The sequence below is a fragment of the Oryctolagus cuniculus genome, chromosome 3 (assembly GCF_051225735.1).
Source record: "Oryctolagus cuniculus isolate XC-2025 breed Fujian yellow rabbit chromosome 3, ASM5122573v1, whole genome shotgun sequence".
Taxonomy (NCBI): domain Eukaryota; kingdom Metazoa; phylum Chordata; class Mammalia; order Lagomorpha; family Leporidae; genus Oryctolagus; species Oryctolagus cuniculus.
In genome coordinates this window covers 21,124,459-21,145,303 of record NC_142869.1, presented here as the reverse complement: position 1 = coordinate 21,145,303, position 20,845 = coordinate 21,124,459, and the positions used below count along the sequence as shown (strand labels likewise).

Here is a 20,845-nt window from a genome sequence, read left to right as displayed (position 1 = left end):
GCGCCCCCGGAGCCTCCTGGGAATAGTAGTTCTCCCTGGTTCGCTCCTCGAGCTTCTGGGATGTGTAGTTTCTGGTCTGTAGGCGAGACGGAAGGCGCGGGGGAGGCCCCTTACGCAAACTACAATTCCCGGCGGGGAGCGCGGTGAAGGGGGGGTGGGACTTGAACATGGCGGCGGTGGTAGCGGCTACGGCGCTGAAGGGCCGGGGGGCGAGGAACGCCCGCGTCCTTCGGGGTAAGGAGAGGAGAGGGACCCCGGGGAGGGAAGGGCCGCAGGAAATCCCTTTTCCTTCACATCCCGCCCGACGTGGCGGCAGGTCAGGGCTGTGGAATCCTGCCCACACCTCTCTGCAGGACCTTAGAGTCTGGGGGAGAAGAGATGCTCTGTGGAGGTCACTCAGTCCATCCCCCTGCCTTCGGCTTACATGACACCGCTGGGGTCTTGCTGCGAGGGAGCCCCGAGGAAGCCTTGTAGACTCCCGCGCTCCAGGTGTCTCACACTCACCGCAGTGCAGAGGGAAGAGCCCTGGGCTCCTGGAGGCTTGGGTTCTAGCCCCGGATATTTAGCAGTTTGACCTTGGGCGAAGCAGCCGGTCTCCAGGGCGTCCGTTTCTCCTGTAAAATGAGGGGATGCAGCAGGGTCCCCTGCAGCTCGCTTCCAGGGCTAACGTTCCGCAGTGTTGAAACCTTTCCCCGGATTTCCTCCTTGAGTCTCGCGTGAGCCCCACTGCGGTCTCTCCCATCCCGCCGTCTGAGATGAACGGCGAAGCCTGCTCTCCCGGCACCGGGGTGACGAGCCCGCAGTGACGTGGAAGTGGCTTCCAAAGGTGCCACCTCAGTGGCGATTTTCCCAGTTCCCCTTGGATGCGCCTAGCACTCGTTCCTGCGGACTGTGGTCACTCCCCTTCCTCAGATCTCAACCACTCCTCCCCTGCCGTACCCCACCCCCGCCCCTTGCTTTCTCCTCACCCGCTGACCCACCTTCCCGACCTCCGTCCGTCCACAGGGATTCTCGCAGGAGCCACAGCTAACAAGGCTGCCCAGAACAGGAGCAGAGCCCTGCAAAGCCAGAGCTCCCCGGAGTGCAAGGACGAGGCTGAGCTGGAGTACATCCCCAGAAAGAGGGGCAAGAACCCCATGAAAGCTGTGGGACTGGCCTGGTGAGTGACCTGCCCCTGCGCCCACCGCGGGGGAGTGCTGTCCAGGGGCGGGCAGCACCCAGAAGCCTGTTCGAGTTTCAGCTGATGAGCTGAATCCCAAGTTGTGGAAACAGACTGCTGGGTTCCAGCGCTGGGACCTGGGAGGAGTGGGGCAGGGCACGTGGCAAAGGATGTGGACCGGGGTGGGGGGTGGGGGGCAGTGGACTCTGTGGAGTCGGCTGAGCTGCCCCGATGCAGATTTGGGTCCCCGGCCGATTCTCCCTTTGCAGACTCGGGTGCGGCCCAAGTTCCGATAAGGAGTTACCTGAGCTTCACGGAGGCTCTGTTCACTGTGCGGTAGCTGAGAGGTGTTCTGTGCATTGCTGGATGGCTCTGACCCTGACCTTAACGCCTGTCATCGACGAGCATTAAAGAGGAAGGGGCTGTTCTCTCCCAGCACCTGAGGTGTGCCGGGACTTTAGCACGTAAGGCTTAGGCCTTCCGCAGTGTCACGGGCCCGTTTCACAGAGGGGGCAACTGAGGCTCAGAGCTGGGCTTCTCAGCAGGTCTCGTGACTCGGTGCTCTTTGCTCCACACCCAGTGCCTCTCGGATGGAGGGGGCAGTCAGGGAGAGGATGTGGAAGACGTGGAGAGGGAAGCAGGCTGGGCTGGCCAGAGAACCACGCACGGGCACTGTGGCAGGCGTGAGGGCTGGGGCTCTGGGGGAAACAGGCAGCAGGTGGGCAGAGACCCAGGCACTGGCCCAGGACAGTGAACTTGGCCAGGAAGCGGCGCAGAGCTGTGGTGGGGTTTGCCGCAGGGCAGTGCAGGGTCTGACTCGCGTGGGTCCCTCTGGCTCCCCACGCAGAGGACAGCAGACACAAGAGGTATCGCAGCATTCGTGAACCCATGAAGCTGTAGCGATCCCCGCTCCGCTGCTCCGGCTCGGCCCCCGCCCCAACCCCGTGCACATCTCCCCACCCTAGGGCCATCGGCTTCCCCTGTGGTATCCTCCTCTTCATCCTCACCAAGCGGGAAGTGGACAAGGACCGTTTGAAGCAGATGAAGGCTCGGCAGAACATGCGGGCGTCCAACACGGGCGAGTATGAGAGCCAGAGGTTCAGGGCCTCCTCCCAGCACGCCCGGGCCCCCGAAGCTGGGTCCCCGGTGCAGACCTGAGGAGCCCCGCCCCTCTCCCCTAGACTGAATTGACTGCCAGGTCCTGCGTTGCCTCTGAGGTCCGCCAGAGGGCGCCTGAAGCCCAGGCTGCTGCCAGCCCCACCTGGGAGGCAGCCAAAGGCAAATAAAGTGAGTGGAAAGGAACCAGGCCTGGGTTTGTGACTCTCTCGGGAGGGGAGGGGCCGAGGGTGGGGCTGGTTACTCCGCTCCCTCACCCAAGAGCTCAGTGTGCCCGGCTGGCAGCGAGGCAGCCCTGGGATTAAGTGCAACAAGCCAGGGCTCCCACCCTGGGGACCAAGCCCTCAAGCTGCCGGCCAGGAGGGTGGGGTTCCACGCAGCCTTGAGACAAACAGTCAGGAGACTCAAGAAGGCATTCAGGGCGTGGAGACAAGCAAGCACCTTGGCTGAGTCAGGACAGCTCTCTGGGCCTCAGTTTCCTCTGAGCGAGGTGGGCTGGTGATTTCTAAGACAGGGCTTCTGAACCTAAGCACGGTCCATCCCGCCCCCGTCAGCACACCACACGTGCCCGCACAGCTTTGTGGGGAGGAGAGCAGCTGAGAGGGCCCGTGACGCGGAGGGAGCCGAGCCTTACGGCCCTGAGGTTCCCTCCAGGCTGCGGGTTTGCACTCCACCTTAACAGCCCACCACAGCCGTCCCCCGGAAGGGCTGTGGTAAAGCGAATTTGGTTGTGGGAGAGACCCAGGCAGAACACAGAGGTCGGAAGCAGGTGCCTCGGGCAGAGCCAGACCCTCCACTCCCAGAGCCAGCGTCTTCAGGTGAAGGAAGCCAGGGCCACCCCGGGTGTAACTTCTGAACATAAAACTTTATTACGTCTCTAGTTGTGTCCCTCTGTGTGATAGTCGTAGGGTCAAGTACTTAATGGAGAAGTCCTAATTATCCTTGGGCCCCCCTTTCCCACTGGAGGCACTGGCGTTAGAGAAAGCAGCGGCTGGCTGGAGGCGTGGGCGTGGGGGAGTCCCCCAGCAGGAGTTAGAGAGGACGTCGCCCTCCTCGTAGGGCCCTTCCTGGGTTAGCAGAGGGAAGAGCACCGAGCCTCAGGACCTCAGACAGGGCACAGCACCCCACGGCAGCTTCGTGGCCCCCGCCCCAGTCTCAGTTCAGCCTGGTTCTGACCTGGTCACGTCATGACCTTCCGGAGCACCCCAGCTGCTGCTCCCGGTGGCCTGAGCGGAGATCGCGGAAGCACCGGGGGTCGGAAGCCTCGGAGAATGGAGAGCCGCTGGCTGCAGACGCCTGCTCTCCTCACCCTGGGCACACGCCAGGAGGAGTCTGGGGTCGCCGCTGCTCTGCTCTGGCCTCTGTACTTACTTTGCTCGCTGTCTGCTTCCTCCCCACCACTAACCCAAACAAGCTGTGCCTGTCACTCAGGCGGCTCCTTAGGCACCATCTCATCAAGCTTCCTAAGCTAAGAAGTGCCAAGGCAGTGGAGTACAGACTAACGGCCTACTCGCTCAGGGTACTGCAGCCAAAGCTCTGGCTCCCTGGCCTAGAAGCCTGCAGCAGAGGGGGAAGGGACCACTTCCACCTTCTCGCCTGCCCTCCAACCCTCGTTGTTAGGAAGAGTACAGTGCCCTGTGCCGGGGGAGGGAGGAAACACCGTGCCCACCCAGGACAAGAGTCAGTCCCTAGCTCCTCCAGCCCCACCAGGCACCTACACAGCCACAGCCGGGACAGGACGGAAACAGGGGCAGGAGAGGGGCCAGGGGCCGGAGCCCAGGCTCAGGTGGGGGCAGGTGGGCTCCGTCAGTTGCGGTCCCCCATCAGCTGCAGCACGAAGGTGAAGATGTAGATGATGTCCGTGTAGATCTGCAGGGCGCCTGTGATGTAGTCTTCGGGGCTGATGGTGTGCTTCCTGTTGCCCAGGACCAGCTGCGTGTCGTAAGCCAGGAACTGCGGCGACAGGGAGGCCCTGTGAGAACCTGGCAGCCTAGGCATGCAGGGTGCTCAGGGGACACATTCACCAGCAGCCAGGGGCTCGCCGCCCAGACAAGGAGACGCACACGTCATCTGTAACCTGGCCTGCAGAGCGTTCTAGGAGCCCGCAGTGTGAACACAAGCTAGCAGGCAGCCCCGGAAAGTCAGGGGGGCCTTGTGATGCTGGGGGGGTGGGGGGAGAGACCAGCCATGGGCTCCCCCTGCCTCCCACGCAGCTGAAATTCTTGCTCCACTCTCAGTTCCTCCTCTCCACCCCCTGCCTCTGCCTCCTGCGGGGGAGGAGGGGCAGGGACATACTCACCAGGGTGAAACAAATGGCCCCCAAAGCAGCGTAGACCATGTGCAGCCAGTAAATCTAGGCGGAGGGGACAGGCAGCATTAGGAAGCTTGGTAACACGTGAGGGGGCGGGCCCTTAGGGTCAGCCCCCCACCCGCGGGCAGGCCTCAGCGTAGGAGGAGCCAGGAAGCTGGTTCTCCCTGAAAGGAGCCGCTTTTCTAGGTCCTGGGAACAAGGAAGAACGGTGATAAGATTGGCAGAGAAAGCAGACGCCATCCCACAGTGGCCATCTAGAACCACAGTTCAAGGTACATGAGTGTCCACGATACCCCTGGGCCAAAGAAGGCAGCCGGGCAATCATTCTGGAGAGGCAGACCCGGCATGCGCTGGGTAAGAGCTCCTCCTCCCCCAGCACCGTGGCCTTCCTGTCTGTGGCCAGCCTCAGCAGAGCGGTCCTCCTTTCACCTGCAGTTCCTCTCCCAGTCTGCCCCAAGAGGCTGGTCTCAGCTTCAGATCTGCTCCACTACTTCCTGTAGGAACTGCGTGGTCTCTCAGAGGCTCCGGGTGCTGTGTCCCCAAGGAGGGGTTCTATATACCCTAACCCAAAAGGATGGGCTCTCCCCATCAGTGCTGTCAGCCAGTCAGAAGGTTCCAGAAGGCAGAGCCTGCACCCTGCCGCACAGAGTCTGCGAGCACAGGGTTTGTGACCACTGCTCCCCCGGGACACTCACGTATTTGAAGTACAGCACGATGCCGGTGACAATGCCAGTCACCATGAGCACGATGCCCAGGACACAGAAGAGGCCTGTGCATGACGTGAAGTCCACCTGCCAGGAAGGGAGAAGGAACACCTCTCAGATGACCATCACGGCTCGCAGCCCAGCCAGGCAGGCCCCACCCTGCCAGGGGACCCTAGTGTCGCCTCCTAGGGGACACAGGAAGCCGTTATGCAGGTGCCGACAGGTCTCTGAAGGAAATCCCTGCTGTGGAGGGGCCTACTCCAGTGCGAAGCCCAGGGGGCCAGGTGTGCATGAGCAGGAGGGTGCAGTGGCCCTGCAGGGCCTCCGTGGCCTCACCTTGGTCTGAAAGCAGAAGATGGTGACCGAAATGGACACCACGGCAGTGATGATCATGGCGAGGATGACAGCCTTGGTCTGATACATACTTGGGGGGAAGGAGTGACAAGAGTATGAATAACTTCACAGTCCTTCTCCAAGGATCCTGGCCAGACCCGACCCGTGCAGGTGACTGGCAGCCAGGACCCGCCCACTGCCCCGTGACACAGCCTTCCCAGGAGCATCATGGGTTGTCCCTGACGTACCTGGAAATGGTGCCCGTCATGAAGCCCATAGCAAACGTCTAAGAGAAAGAGAGACAAGAGGGAGATGCTCAGGCAGAATGCAAGTGCCCTGGCGCCCGGGGCAGGGGAGGTGTGACAGCAGCCGCAGGTGACACTAAGAGTGGCCAGTCGGGGTGAGGTGGGGGACACGGGCGGGACGTCCTTCCCCAGCAAGGGCCCCACAGACTCACAAAGAGGGTCAGCAGGATGATGTTCCATGGGAAGCGGCGTCTGAGGGAAGGACAAACGCTGTGGGTGTCTGGGCCCAGCCAGGGAGGAGCAGGCCCCCACCCCAGGGAGGGGAGGCCGCTGAAGTCTTTGTCCCTGCTCGGGTGCCCCGCACGGGGACAGGTGCCAGGGGATGGGCCTGAGCAGCTCTCCCTGACTACCTGCGTGACTGCAGCTGAAAAGCTCCATACCGTGCAGGGTCCCTGTGAGACTGACAGCTAGAGGGTCCCCCCGCCACACACGCAGTACCATGTACTTGCAGGAACCATAGCTGCCGCCACCAGCGCCACCCTTATCATCATTTCTTCCAAGTCTCCATTCAGCTGCTATAAGCAATCCCTTTCTTTCCAAAATACTTGGCCCCTGTGCCACCCCCAGCCATCCCTTCTCATTCTCTGAGTCTGGGACTCACCTGGGACCCTGGCAGCAGGCAAGGGTCAGGTAAGTGACGATGAAGACAGCACTGGGGAGACAGAGATGGGGACGTCGTCTGCAGGTCAGAGCCACCCGCAGGCCCCTCCCAGCCCAGCCTGGTGGCACTCGGCAGCCCACAGCGCTGGGGCCCAGACGGCCCCTGGAGGTCTGCAAGCAAGCCGCTCAGTAGGGAGCACGGGAAAGGTTTTGGCCAGGCAGGGCGCTAAGCGGCTCTGAAACAGGCGCTTGGGCCTCAAGGGAGGCTGAGGGAGGCCGCAGCAGACCGGTGCAGAAGGGGACTGCATGGTCTACTGTTGCCTCCAGGGCCCCCACCCCCGCTCTGTGATTCTGCTTCCTCCTCTGGGCACCCAGCGCCCACACTCCCCTGCCCTGAGCACAGCCAGAAGCCGCCAGAGCTGGCTCAGGACTCCCCGTGACCCCTGCAGAGGGCAGCCCACACTCACTAGGACACGTAGTACACAGCCACGTTTTTCCGCACAAACTTGCCAACCGGTTCCCTGTGCAGCGGGGCAGGGGGAGAGAGAAGAGTCAGAGGAGGCCCGCAGGTGCCCAGAGCAGGCGAGAGTGGGCCAGCCAGGCTAGAGACTCACACAAAGGTGAAGATGGCGATGATGGCCACGGTGATGAGCAGCTGCACGGAGATGATGGTGTAGACCTACAACACAGACAGCAGGGTGGGCTTCTCCCCAGGCAGCAGCAGCCAGCCCAGAGACCACGGGACCCGTGATGGGAGGGGGCCGCTTTCCCTTTTGATGGAGCTGCCCTGACAGAGGTGCACTCGCCTGCTCTGGGCACCTGCCGGGCCTCCTGTGACTCCTGCCCCAGGCCCCCGCCCGCCTCCCATTACTCCTGACTCGCCCTGCCTGGCCGCTGCTGCGCTGCTGCGTGTGGCTCTGCACGCAGGCGCTCCAGAGTGACACGTGCTGTGCCTGTCTGGGCTGAGCAGGGTGCTGTGCACATGTGACCTGGGAAAGGCGGGTTCAAGCCAGTGTGACCGTATTGACCCCCCGGCGCCTGTGGTCTAATGGGAAGCAATGGCCCGCGACAGCAGGATGCGTGGGCAGAGCCACCCCGGAGATGTCCCCAGACTGAATCTCCCTCCCACAGCAAGGTCAAGGGAGAGAGGAACAGATGGAAGAAGGGAAACAAGGGTCAGAGGAGCAGGCAGGGCTCCAGGCCAGGGCGCAAGGGACTTCAAAACTGCACCAGGCTAAGTTCATGTTGGTGCAGAACATTTTTGAAATCCATGCATAGTTTCTTCACTACATGCATTTTCCATGAACATTTTTTAAGAGAATGTATTTATTTAAAGGCAAAGCAACAGAGAAGGAGGGAGACAGCTTCTGTCTTCTGGTTCACTCCCCAGATGCTACAGTCAGGCCAAAGCCAGAAGCCAGGATCTCCGCAGGTAACTGGGCCATCATCTGCTGCCTTTCCAGATGTGTTAGTAGGAAGCAGCTGGGACCCCACCGGCACTCCTACACGGGGTACCAGCGTGGCGAGCGGCAGCCAGACCTGAGCCACAGTGCAGGCCCCTCGGAAATTTGTGAAGACCCTTCTTATATTCAGGACGCTGCGAGTCCAGGAGCCTGTGCCCCCTTTCCCCCCCCCAGCCTGAGGGCCCCTTGCAGCCCAGAGCTCACCTTTCTGATGAAGCTGTGCCTGACCTTCCGGTCATCCCACTCTCCAGGCCCGAAGCTGTCACTCACTGCTCTCTCCTCGCCCTCGTAGCTGTGGCCTGGGCCTGGGGGCAGATCACACGTGACCACCTGAGGGCCTGGGAGCTGCAGCCTCAGTCCCAAAGCCTCCCTGACACTCTCAAACAAAGGCTCAGGTAGGACCAGCCGAGAAAGCCAGAGAGAGAGGCAGAAACCTCTCCCAAGCCAGGCCCCGCCCTAGGGGCTGAGGTGTGTGCCATTCCCGCCGTGTGCATCTGCGGGGGGCTCCTGCGTGCCCAGCGCATGCCACAATCTGGTGAGGAAGCCAGGCAGGAGTGGGGCTGCCTGTGTCACAGCAGGGCGCTCAGGGAGGGAGGCCAGAGAAAAGGAGGAGAGCACAGTGCGCGTGTATGGAGGGGAGGCGGGTGGGGACGGCGCGCCACAGCAGGTGTCATAGGCAGCAGGCGTGTCAGAGGCATGGGCAGCCATGAATGTGGGAGTACCGCACACACGTGTCTGGGTGACAGTGGCCCTGCGCTTGCTCCTGGGGCCTCGGGTAGTCCTTGAATGCCTTTCTGGAAACCACTTTGAAACCCAGGGGCGAGCCCCCCAGGAAAAGCATCTCACTACGTTCTCGTTGCCTCTCATTTCTGACCCGATGCCGCATTTGCCTGCCGTGAGGTTTACCAGACTTCTGATGTTTGCAACAATCAGACTGGACCTTAAAGGATGAGTGCTTGGGGTTTAGCACGAAGGATATTTTTTTTTAAAGTGCTTTGGCCTACAAGGCACTTCCCAAGAAGGCACGGAGTCTGGGTGGGTGGCAGCCTTGCTGGGAAGAGAAAGGGTCCCCTTAGGTGACCAATTGCAAGGCTTTTCCCTGCCACCTCCTCTGGTGTGTGCATTCTTGTCTGGGACCAGGGGACTCAGTCTCCTTGCTGAGTGTAGGAGCCAGTGAGTGACGGGGGACGCCAGGTGCTGAGGGCAAAGGTCGGGTCAGGAGGTAGCAAGGACAGGAGACAAAGGAGAGAGCCACACAGGGGAGATGCAGAGGGGGTGGGAGGGGGAGGGGGAGAGCAGAAGGAGGCAGAGGAGGCCGCTCCGCCCACCCCTCGTGCCGCCCCTCCCAGTGGCTTCCCTCCGACCCGGCAGGACTCACCGTAGTTCATAGGCATCGGATGGATGGGGGGCATAGGCTGCGGGTAGCCAGCAGGGTGACCGTAGCCTGGCTGCGGGTAGGCGGGGTACCCACCCGGCAGGACTGACGGCTGTCCATAGCCCCCAACAGGCGGAGGGCCGGGGTACAGGGGGTTGCGGTCCTCATACGGAGGGGGGGCACTGGGGTTGGACATGGCCACTCAGGGCCTGAGGGAACCTCAGCTCTGAGACCTGAAACGGAGAGAAGCAGTCATGAGTACAAGGGCCAGGCCGCGGCTGGCTCAGCCACCCTACCGCCCTGCCCAGCCATGGAGCCAAGACCCTCTGCTCCGTAGATCACCACGTGTCATTCGCTGCCCACAGCCACCTTCCCCCAGGCTCTCTCTCCCGTGCAGCTTCCTGGCCATAGGAGAGCAGGGACCAGGGATTAGTCAGGTGCCCAGAGGAGCCACTGAGCCCCGGTGGAGGGAGAGACGAGGCACAGGCAGCCTGGAACCCCTGCCATGTCGGTGGCTCCATGGCAGAACCAGCGACGAGGCTGATGACCTGCAGAGCCTGCGGGTGAGTCACAGGGCCAGCCGGGACCCTTTAAGGGGTCAGCCCAGCGCCTGCAGCAGCTGGCAGGGACGCCAGGCCTGCGAGCCAGAGCTGGCGCGGAGCCAGGGCTCAGAGAGGAGGAGGAAAACAAGCCGGCCGCAGTGGCAGAAGGAAGGGGCCGGCGGCCCAGGGGACGCCTGGGAGGCCTGGGCCGCGTGCTTGGGGCACTGTACACGGGGCAGGCCGGACACAGGCCTTTCTGGCTCCGTCAGGTCACAGCTGTGGCACGTCAGCTAGGCTCGGGGCAGCCTGCGGCCATGCTGCTGTCATCCCTGGCCTTGTCAGAGTGGATGGTGAGCGCAGGAGCCCTGGAGACTCCTGTGTCAAACCCAGGGTCTCGCATCGCTGTGCTTTCTCCCTGTCTCCCCCTCAGGAGGGAGGAAAGGGCTGTGGTGTCAGGGCGGAAGATCCAGTACCTTCTGCACAGCAGGGAGAGCCCCACGGCTGGGGAGGGCCGAGGAACCAGGCAGAGGGGACCCTGGAAACAGAGCTGGGGGGGCTCAGGGCCCCACGGCCCCAGATGCTCCTTCTGATGAGGACAGGCGTGACCTGCAGCTTCAGAGCTAGCTGGTTAGCAGCAGGACCAGGCCGGAGCACCCCCACCACCACCACGACCAGGCCGGAGCTGCTGCGCGCGCTCCCCCCCCCCCCACGAGCTCTCACTGCCTCCTCTGCCCTGGAAGTGCCCTCAGGGCCTGGGAAGAGCTAGGGAGGTCCCTGTGTCCCTGGTAGACGCCTCCCCTCCCTAGTGCATACCCCAGAGGACACACCCCCCCAGATCCAAGTCAGCAGACAGCCTCAGAACCTGGCTCTCTTTTTAGGGCACCGTGGGCAGCTCAGGGACCAGATAAAGGGCTGTCTCATCTCCTCTCTTAGGATGGCCGCAGATCGAATAACAGGCCAGGGCTCAATGGGCTGCTCCGAGAGAAAGCTGTGCTCGTGTCCCCGATGTGGACAGGGCAGAAGCAGAGCACGTAGGCGTCAGGTAGGAAGGAAGGAAGGCCTTTCTGATGGTGAGGGCAGGTGCAGTGGGACCCCACAGCAATGTGGGTACAGGAGGGCAGCGAAGGGCCCAGCAGGAGTGCTGGGGTTTATAACACAGAGTGCAGGCCTGGCTCAGATGTCTGGGGCTCATAGGGGCAGGAAAATGACCGTGTACTGGCATCATGAGTTCCCTTAATGGGCTAGAACAAAAAAGCAAAGCAAAGAGGGAAAGGACCCTCCCTAGGGCAAGAGGCTTCTTCCACCTGCGCCCTTCTTCCCGCCCCCTTCAGAAGCACCCTCTTGACTCCACAAAAAGAATGGCATCCAGTTTAGGGTGGGGGTTACAGGGAGGTCACCTTGGGAGTGGGGTGTCCAGTGCTACTGCCACCATCCAACACCCAGGTCCATGGGGTGCAGTATGCAGATGGCTGGCGGGACACAGCCCACAGGCACCAGCAGGAAGGGCCCTGTGGTCAGGAGCCCCAGCTGTGCCACCAAACCATGATGTCACCATTTCCTGACCCAGCAGCTCCTCCGTGAGCACCTGTGCAGAACGCAGTGTGGGGCGGGGGGGAGCAGATGAGCTCTGAGCTCAGGCGAGGAGCACAGCCCTGCCAGCGGCTGACCTCCCCTCCCCGCAGCCAAGCAGGGCAAACAGGTCCCTTTTCTGGCCGAGGGGCTGCCACAGCCGCAGGGCACAGCATGACCCAGGCAGTGAGGGCCGGCCTCGGAGGGGCCGCCAGGGTTCTGGCCCAGCTCTGTGGGCTCCTGACTCACAGATGCCCTTCCTCCCATCCTCCGCCACGCCCTGCTGTCAGGGAATCACTGGTAGACCTGCCTGCCAGGGACCTCAGCCAGCAGCCCGTCCACTCCAAAAACCACCTCTGACCGCTTCACCTCACCACGCCTCAGTCTCTTTATCTGGACAATGGGTTTAATGCTAACAGTAGAGTTAAGTGGAAAAATGCACAGCGAGCAGGTCCAATGCTGCCTGACCACTGCTGACTACTTTCAGTTGTGGCCTCATTAGACCCTTACAGAAGCCCTGCAGGATTCCTCCCATTCCCGAGTGGAGAAATGGAGGCTTACAAGAAAGAAGTCACTGGGCCTCGTCACCTAGCTGGGGAGTGATGAAGTCGAGGCTTGGGTTCCAAGACTAATCCCTGAGCCAGGCTCTGAGTCCCTCATTTGTACACCCTGTCTTCCGGGACTTCCCAGCTTGGGTCCCCTCGGGCTCACCAGCAGGTGGGGGCATCCATCGTGGGCCCCCCACCCTGTGAAGGAAGATGAGGAGAAAGGGGACAGCGCTTGATAAGGTCAGAGCTGAAAGGAAACGCTCCCCCAGGGCAAGTCCACCCTCCACTTTGGCAAGCAGACAGTCCAACACCAGGGTGAGCTCCTGCTGCCTGCTGTAGCGCCTGGGCCCAAGGAGACCCCTCGTGTGAGTGCCAGTGCCGGGAGCCGCCGGCCTGCCCACACTCACCTCTGAGAGTGTCGGGCAGACACAGGAGCTCCCAGAGGCTCCTGTCCAACCTGCAGGAGGACCCTGGCCACTTTGACCTCATCGAGGCCTCAGCTAGGGTGAGGTGTGGGGCCCGTCTCTGCCTGGGGAGCAGGGGAAAGATTTCCTCCCCGCGTCTACAGGAACAAAGGCAAACAAAAGGCATGGGGGGGCGGGCAGTGCCCCAAGCATGGAAATCAGGATTCTGGGTTCTACTGGCAGCTGCTGCATGAGCTCAGTCTCCAGGGAATAAAAAGGTCCTTTAAGGTTCCCCACTGGAAGCCTGAATCTTCCTAAAATACGGGAGGCACTCAGCTTCCACGTGCACAAGCGCCAGCCCCGGGAGTGCGCCTCCTGTGGCTGCAGGTAGCCCGGATCAGCAGAACATTCCTCTGCCCCTTACCAGGCCTGAGGCCCAGACTCTGCCCCATCCTGGCACGGAGCAGATCTCAGCCTGCTCCTCCCTCTCAGGGACTCAGCCCCCACCAGGAGGGAACCAGAGCCTCCCCTTTATCCCGCAGGACCCGAGACCCAGCCGTGGCAGCAGCACAAGTGGCTGGGCCCAAAAAGCAGGCCGGCTGCTGGCCTGAGTTTTTAGATACAGAGTTGGGGAAGCAGTGTGGCCCTGGGGCAGCTCAGTGCAGACACCCTGCTCCCAGGCCACGGAGGCCCAGGCTTGGCCTCTCCCAGGGCCACAGGAAGGGTTGAGACCCTGGAATCTGCAGTGAGGAGGCCTGAGCTCCTGGGGTTACAAGAAGAGGGCGTGTGCTTTGGAGGGAGGGACAGAAAGGAGCAGCTGACTGGTCCCGGCAGCCTGCCCTCCCCCCTCCTCCCTGCCAGGAAGGGCTGCCTGGAGCAGAATGGAAAGAGTGGCTCAGAGGGTGCGTCTCAGGAAGCCCCACCCTGCAGGCCCAGGTCTCCTTCCCTCCTCTTCGTCTGCCTCCCCCACCCCCCCACCCCTCTCACCCCAGCCAATCACCAATCTAGAGCCACAGGGCAGAGGGATAGAGACACACCCAGGCGTGTCTGGGCAGATCCCCAGGCCTAGTTCTGGACCGAGGGGGCCCAGAAGCAACTTCTATCGGCCTGGCCAGGCCAAGGGAGTCTAAAAAGCAGAATCCCAGAGTTGGAGTGGACTTTAGAAGTCATGTGGTCAGCTGAGAGACCAGGCGATCGCTGCGGCCCAGGAGTGGCCTTCCTGGTCATGGGTTTGGAACTTCCCTCCTGGCCCCGCCCACTGTGAGGACTCAGGCAGACGCAAGCACACACACCCACTCCCGCACCCAGGGCACCCAGGTGCGTCAGCTGCCAGCCCACTGCAGCCCACTGCTGCCTTCCCCCGACTCCCTGGTCCCGGCACCCCTCCCAACCCCCCCTCTTTGGCCAGGCCCACTCTCTTGGGACCCACGGTCCCCAGAGACAAAAAGCCGGCTCTGGCCTCTCCCCACCCCCACTGCGTGGCCCTTGTGTCTGGGGGCAGAACTGTGTCACCAGGGCTGCCTCCCAGGAGCCCGGGGCATGTCAGTGGTCAGGATAGCCTGGGAGTGCAGATAAGGAGAGAGGAAGGCACTGCAGGGGCTGGAAGAGCCCGCCACACCCTCCACACAGGCAGGAAGTGAGGCAGAGGAAGGAACGCCAGAGACTTAACAACTCACCGCACACCACTGCAGGTGGCAGGCGTGGAAAGGTACTTACTAAGCCTGGGTCAGGAGCAACTAAGGTGGCCCTACTCCTCGCAGGGAGGTATCCTGGCCCCCATCCCCCCACAGCCACCTGAGTGAGTGGGCCAACCGCCTGCAGCCAGAGCAGAAAGATCAAAACGCCAGGGAGCTCGCGAGTGTGGTGTTGATTCCTCTTCCCAGTGAAAAGTCCACGTGAAGCCTGCACCCTGGGTCAGGGCCTGCGTGAGTCAGACGGGCCCCTCCTCGCCTCTGGACTCAGTCTCCACATCCGCAAGACGAGCGTCCTGAACCGGAAGATAGTGTCCACTCCCACTCTGCTTAGCTCTGGTTCTTTCTTTAAAAAGACCTATTTATCCACTTGAAAGGCTTGAGTGACAAAGAGAGGGAGAGACAGAGAGCCCTTCCATCTGCTGGTTCACTCCCCAGATGGCTGCAACAGCCAGGTCTCGGCCAGGCCAAAGCCGGGAGCCAAGAACTCCATGCTGGTCTCCCACGGGGGTGGCAGGGGCCCAGGCTCTTGGGCCATCATCTGCTGCCTTCCTAGGCACATCAGAAGGGAGCTGGAGCATAAGTGGAGCAGCTGGGACTGCAACTGGCACTGGGATACGGGAGGGTCCCAGGCGGTGGCTTGAGCCACATGGTCAGCCCCTGCCAACCTTTGATTGTGAATGGAGAGCCTAAAGAAGAGAAAGTCTCAGGGCAGAGTGACATGCCTCCCAGAGAGGCCGCTGGTCGGGGGTACATCTGCGGAGGCAGAGGCACACGCGCATGGCATGTTGTGGGTGGCCCTGACTCCCTCGCCTCCAGTCTGCCCCCAGCATGGACCCTACAGCCTCCTGGCGCTCACTTACCCCAGGGCCTGCGGGAAACGGTTTAACACTGGAGAAAAGTGAGTGCGGGGCAGGTCAGGAGGCCTGGGCTCCTTAACGAGCGGAGGGAATGCAGGCAGGCAGCCCCCAGCTTCCCTTCGCTGTCTCAGCCCACATGGGGGAAGGAGACTGCTTTACCGGAACCAGAGAGTAGAGAGAGAATCACCTCGCCGGACACTTCCTAGAAGGCATCACTGGATGAGGGCAGGGAGAGGAGTCCCCTTCCTGGAAATTCACAAGGCACAAGGGCCTATTAAGCCTCAGACAAGTCCCGCACTAACCCAGCCTGCCCAGCTTCGTCTGGCCCAGCGTCCTTTCAACCTTCTGTAAGCCTGAAAGCCTTTTATCAAAGCACACCTATTAATAGCCCGTGGGAGACGGACCCAAAGCACCTGTTTCACAGATAGACCCAACCTTGAGAATAATTCATGTCCCCACTCGCCCTGTCTCAAAACTGTGCTTTTCACAAACCCAGCCTGCTCCTCAGGGTCACTGGGAGCGCCAGCCATGCCCCTCTCCCTCAGGGCCAGCTCAGAACCGGGATCCTCTGCAGGGGTGTTTCCCAAAAGCGGCCACTCTAACCTCCATGGTGGGAGCCACTGCCAAGAGACAGAGATCTCAGCTGGCACAGAACCGGGAAGCGGACCCCCTAACACCACCTCCGTGTCACGGGAAAAGCACAGATCATTATACACAAGGGGACGACTCATTACCTTCCTTCCCCACCAATGTACTGAGCACCCTCTGGTGACCTGCTGCTGTGGCCTGGGAACCCCTGGCCATCTCTTCTACTTCAATACAAGGCGCAGGTGTTGGCCTAGAATATTCCAGAATCTTAGGGTCGACAGACTGCCACGGTCATTCGGTGTACACTTCCGAACAGACCATCCAGCAGGCCCGGTCATGGTTAGGCCCGCCGTCAGCACCTCGCCCAGGGAGCGGGCGGAGCGTCCGTTCTCCGGCCCTGCACTCCGGGTGTCCACGGGTGTGTGTCCCTTCGCTGGGGCTTGTGTTTGCTCCGCCAGGCCCAAGGGGATTGGAGGTGTTGAGGCCCTCGCTCCCAGGGCAGGAAGCCGAGCCAAGGTGGCTATTACCCTAGCTCATGACATCAGGGTCCGCACACAACCCTTCATTACCTCTCTGACGTGCCCATTTTTACAAATGAGGCCCTGAGTTCATGGCCCAGGAAGACAATCAAAGCCAGGACACAGTCGCCACGCCACTCCCCAAGCTCAGGGCTGGGGAGGCAGGGAGAGCAGGCAGGAGGCTAGGAGTACGGCTCCCCCACTGCCCCAGACAAAGCAGCCCGCGCCTGGCTACCCTGCCACCACTGGCCAGGCCAAAGGCACCAGCTTTGAAACCAAAGCTCAGCTGTGGGATGAATATTTCAGGGCCCCAGAGAACCAGACACCTGAGGGCCCTTCTGTGACACCGGGCTCGGCCCCTGCTTCCCAGCGCCCCACTCCAACGTGTCCAGGACGCATGGCTCAAGCCCCAGGTCCCCCATGGAAGCCACAAGGGAGTGAGAAGAGAGGAGACCCCTCAGGACACGAAATGGCGGGGCCCCGCCTCCCGGGAGCTTTCTCTGCTTCTCCCTCAGAGGGGGAAAACTTCCCGAATCCTCCCCCTGCCTTTCCCTTTCCCTTTCCTCTTCCCCATTCCGGTCTTGTTTTCACTCTGACTCAGGGGTACTGCCCCAAAGCTTCTGAACCAGCCTGAGGGGCAGGCTGCACGCAGAACCGGCCGGGGTGGCCACTTCCCGGCCGCCCCCCAGACTGCCCCCGACTTCCAGCTGGGACGCCCTCGCCCACCACTTCCATGCTCATTCACCTGTCAACACCGCACCTGCTCCAGGGCTCCCAGGGCAACCTGGGGTTATGCCAGGCCCCAGGCGAAGGGCCACGACAGCCCTCATCCCACTCACAGCTGGCCTCCCTGGGGCTGGCCCCGCCTGGCGACAGACCAGCCGCTGGAGCCAGGAAGACGGGGGCACGAGGACACCCCCGGACCCCGGCCCGCTTCCGGGTGCCCACAACGCGCCGCTGGGCTCCCGAGGCTGACCTGGCCGGTGCCCACGCCCGCCCGGCCCAGGCAAGGGGAAAACTTCAACGGCCAGGGCCACAGTGCCCCATTCTGGCGCCGGCTCCCTCGGCCGGAGCAGGCCGGCCCCGCGGTCAGAGAAAGTTTGGGGGCCCCGGCCCGGGGCCCTGCCCGATCCCCACCGGCCCGCGCCCCACCTCCGCCCACAGGGACCCCGAGACGTGCCTGCGCAGCTCCCGACGGTGCGTTCTGGGGCTCCGGGTGTTGCGAGTCCTGCTGGGGCCGACCCGGGCTGGGCTGGGCTGGGGCTGCGCGCCCCGCCCCGTCGCGCCGGCCCTCGCTGGGGCGGGGCCTCGGGTCGCCGCTAGGGGGCGCTGACAGTGGTGGGTGGTTCCTTCGCGATTTGAAGGGAATACTGGACGCTGTTGGAAATTGAGAAAACAGTGAAGTTAGGAAAGAAAATAACGTCTGTCACCGCCCCTGCGGGGGGAAGGGCTTGCTCTGGTCTTGCTTTGCCGATAATGCCTATTTTACTTGTTTTCTAGAGCAGGGCATAGTGTGTGGCAAGTTTTATGCTTTTATTTTTACTTAACAAAAGTGTAATATATGATTTTGTTAACAAAGGGTCTGTTTATTTGAAAGGCAAGCGACAACAGGATGCTGATCGGATGTGGAGCTGGGACTTGAGCCCAGGCTCAAGAATCCTGTGCCACAGTCCCTCCCAGCCATGTAGTGCTATGGGATCCCCTCACATGTCCTGATGCCCCACATGGCTGTGCTCAGCCAGAACAGCAGGTGTCAGAGGTCCTGCACTGTTAGACGCTAGTGCACCACACTGGGCTGGGGGCTTCGCGCCCAAGGGCACAGCCCTCGTAGCCACCCAGTGAAGAATGAAGCCGTTTAGCTGGGGAAACGGGTTCCCAGAAGTAAACCATCAGCGGGCTTGCCCAACTCTGTGTGGTTCCAAAGTCCACGTTCTTTCTGCTAGGCCAGTGGTGTTGAAAGTGTTTATCTCCCACTAATAGCCTCAGATCAGCACCACCGTCAGGCGGCTCCCACAGCCTGTTGACACTTTCCCTCGTCGGATGTGCAGGGATTGTCTTAACAAGGCACAGCTGGACAGGATGGCAGTCCTGCAACTCAGCCTGGACACCGGCTGGTACCAAACCCATCCCTGGGCGCTTGGACTTGATCGTCTCCGACGGCCAGCCCGGCTCTTCCACAGAGCAAGATGTAGGAGGGCGGAGCCCGCGGACTGACCTGGGAATTTGTATAGTAGGAATAAGTGAAAGTGACACGGTTCCCAGTGAGTGTAGTTAGCAAAGTCCCTGCTTGGATACATTTTTCAGACCAATTAAAATTAGAGGTTTTCTGAATCGCCCTCTACCATACACAGGTAGAATTTGAGTAGGGTAGGTGGGAGTTATGTAAGGGGCCCGTGGGTGGCGCTGTGCTGGGCTCCCCCCAGCTCCCTCACCCTTCGGTGTAGTCTCAGCTCCTGCAGGGGCTCACCGGGCCTCCTGCTCTGCGCACCTCATGCATCCCCCCCATTGCTGGAGGAACAGCGCCCCGGTGACTGGGCCGCATCTGCGTGGTCCCTCCCACGCTCCCGGAGCTTGGGACATGTCCTAGGCCTCCCGGCTGTGAGAACAAGATGCCCTTAGGCTGGGTAATTTATAAACAGAGATTTGTGGCTCAGAGTCCAAAATGCAGGTACTGCAGTTCCTTGTCTGGAGACGGCCGTCTCTGCTTCCCAGCGGGTAGCATCCTCACAAGGCAGAGGAAGGAGCCAGCCAGCTCCCACAGGCCCCTTTCATAAGGGCATGGGTCCCATTCAGCATAGGACTTTGGGGGGACACACCAACATCCAGGCCCCGGCAGACCCCTTTCCCAGAAAGCGCACCCAATTTCTACAGCTACCAGGTCTCCAAGGAGATCTCTGTTCCAGCTGGCAGTCACCAGGCCTTGCATCCAGCCCCCTGCTGGGGAGCCGGTGGAGGGCACACACAGGCACACCGCATGCAGAGCCCGAGTCCCTGGCGTGGCTATGGAACCAAAAATAACACCAGAAGCACCAGGCACAGGGACCCAGTGTAGCTCCCAAGGGCTCTCTCTAAACGAGCAAGGCCTTACCTGTGGGGCCCTTAGCAGGTTGTTAATTAGAATCCCGGCAGAGCTGACAAAGCTGCCAGGCACAGCCCTGGCCCTAGAGTGACTCACAGTGTAAGGGAGCCAGGAAGGGGCCAGATCCTTGTAGTCCTGAGCGTCGGACCTTCCAGAAAAAGGAGCCCTGAGCCGGCGGGGTGGGGGAGCGTCAGGAATAGCTATTTGCTATTAGTATGTCCCATACGATATTTGGAACACTTTGGGTTTTATAAAGATTAATTTAGTTTTTGTTTTGAAAGGCAGATCAACACTGAGGGAGAGATGGAGAGAGAGAGAGAGAGCCATCTTTCCTCTGCTGGTTCCCTCCCCAACTGGCCATAAGAGCTAAGGCTGGGCCAGGCAAAGCGGGGAGCCTGGAACTCTATCTGGGTCTCCCAGGTGGGCAGCAGGACCTGGGTGCTAGCACCAGCTCCTGTTGTCTTCCCAGGCACATTAGCAGGAAACTAGATCAGAAGTGGAGCAGAGCCGGCGCCATGGCTCAATAGGCTAGTCCTCCACCTTGCGGCGCCGGCACACCGGGTTCTAGTCCCGGTTGGGGCGCCGGATTCTGTCCCGGTTGCCCCTCTTCCAGGCCAGCTCTCTGCTGTGGCCAGGGAGTGCAGTGGAGGATGGCCCAGGTGCTTGGGCCCTGCACCCCATGGGAGACCAGGAAAAGCACCTGGATCCTGGCTCCTGCCATCGGATCAGCGCGGTGCGCCGGCCGCAGCGCGCCAGCCGCGGCGGCCATTGGAGGGTGAACCAATGGCAAAGGAAGACCTTTCTCTCTCTGTCTCTCTCTCTCTCACTGTCCACTGCCTGTCAAAAAAAAAAAAAAAAAAAAACAAAAAACAAACAAACAAAAAAAAAACCCGAAGAAGTGGAGCAGCCAGGACCCTAACAGGCGTGGGATGCCAGCGTCGCAAGTGGTGTCACAACCTGCTGTGCCACATTGCCGGTCCCTGAAATACTTCGAAATTGACCTTTAACTGGGCACCTGTATTTGAGGGAAGGTGAGGGTATTCTAGGAGTGGAAAAGCTAAAGTGTGGTGCTGGAGGGGAGGAGGTGGGGGAGGCAGGGAGGGGTGGGCTCCAGGGAACAGTCTGCCTGCTGCTCTGGCTCAGCCCTGGGGCTCCACAAATTCCTGCCGTTGCTATCTGATGGCCCAGCTTTAAGGGCTTCCGGACCCAAGTGAGATCTCTGTGTTTATGACTAACTTTGTCAAACAACTTGCCTTTTCTGTATTTAGTGAATTGAGGCATTTAACGCAGCCTGGAGGTCAGGGACAAAGTCTCTTTCATCCCCAGCCATCTCAGCCCAGCTCTGACCCCACATCTGGGACTGAGGGGCATCTCGGGCTGTGAGGTGCGGTGGTGGCAGCGAGGAGGCAGGCAGGCACGAGGGGCGGATGTGTGGGGGAGGGGGGAGGTCAGCTGGTAGGACTCAACCCCCTCCCCCCAAGCCTGAGCTCTCCGCACCAGCGAGGTGCCGCACTCTTCCTACAGAAATGGGGAGGGGAAGCAGTGACTGAGCATGGGTGTCCAGGCGTGAGGGGCTCGTCCCAGCTTCGCCACTAGAAGGGCTGAAGGGCCTGAAGTCCCTCTTTTCTGAACAGCAGCTCCAAGCGTGTTTCCTCCTATGAAGTCCTACAAGGGAGAGGC

At 61.3% G+C, this 20,845-nt stretch overlaps 2 protein-coding genes and 1 long non-coding RNA gene across 9 annotated transcripts in view; 1 reads left to right on the top strand and 2 right to left on the bottom strand.

Moving 5' to 3' along the window:
- PNKD (PNKD metallo-beta-lactamase domain containing) overlaps positions 1-20,845 on the top strand; it is a 552,090-nt gene that overhangs the window by 494,448 nt on the left and 36,797 nt on the right. The window contains exons 2-4 of one of the 4 annotated variants that reach the window (XM_070070211.2): positions 157-234; positions 1,006-1,159; positions 2,125-2,461. In XM_070070211.2, coding sequence (XP_069926312.1) covers positions 168-234; positions 1,006-1,159; positions 2,125-2,317 — 414 coding nt within the window. In that variant the 5' untranslated portion in view covers positions 157-167 and the 3' untranslated portion in view covers positions 2,318-2,461. Of the gene's footprint in view, positions 1-150; positions 235-1,005; positions 1,160-2,124; positions 2,462-20,845 lie in introns of those variants that run through there. The other 3 variants (XM_089329892.1, XM_070070208.2, XM_070070210.2) reach the window with 3 other exon arrangements.
- Positions 157-2,118, bottom strand: LOC149127281 (uncharacterized). The gene is made up of 2 exons (XR_016231903.1): positions 1,464-2,118; positions 157-614 (listed from the first exon to the last, which is right to left on the bottom strand). It is a non-coding gene; the product is annotated as an uncharacterized LOC149127281 (long non-coding RNA).
- On the bottom strand, positions 3,122-17,335 carry TMBIM1 (transmembrane BAX inhibitor motif containing 1). Of its 4 annotated transcripts, none has more exons than XM_089329895.1 (12): positions 15,168-17,335; positions 9,370-9,599; positions 8,196-8,296; positions 7,143-7,207; positions 6,996-7,049; positions 6,530-6,580; positions 6,081-6,120; positions 5,872-5,909; positions 5,627-5,714; positions 5,282-5,377; positions 4,575-4,628; positions 3,122-4,228 (listed from the first exon to the last, which is right to left on the bottom strand). In XM_089329895.1, exons 2-12 carry the CDS (start codon positions 9,560-9,562, stop codon positions 4,082-4,084), a joined length of 927 nt encoding a protein of 308 aa, XP_089186021.1. In that variant the 5' UTR covers positions 9,563-9,599; positions 15,168-17,335; the 3' UTR covers positions 3,122-4,081. The 4 variants fall into 4 exon arrangements, with proteins under 4 accessions (XP_089186021.1, XP_089186020.1, XP_008257351.1 ...); XM_089329894.1 differs by having other exon boundaries at positions 17,239-17,335; XM_008259129.5 differs by having other exon boundaries at positions 17,267-17,335.

Excerpts from the sequence above, each read along its gene's own strand:
- TMBIM1 (XM_089329895.1), bottom strand. The coding sequence starts at position 9,562 with ATGTCCAACCCCAGTGCCCCCCCTCCGTATGAGGACCGCAACCCCCTG. Across the intron at positions 7,050-7,142 it reads ATCGCCATCTTCACCTTTGT|GGAACCGGTTGGCAAGTTTG; the intron begins GTGAGTCTCTAG and ends CCCGCTGCACAG. Across the intron at positions 6,121-6,529 it reads GCCTGCTGCCAGGGTCCCAG|ACGCCGCTTCCCATGGAACA; the intron begins GTGAGTCCCAGA and ends TCCTTCCCTCAG.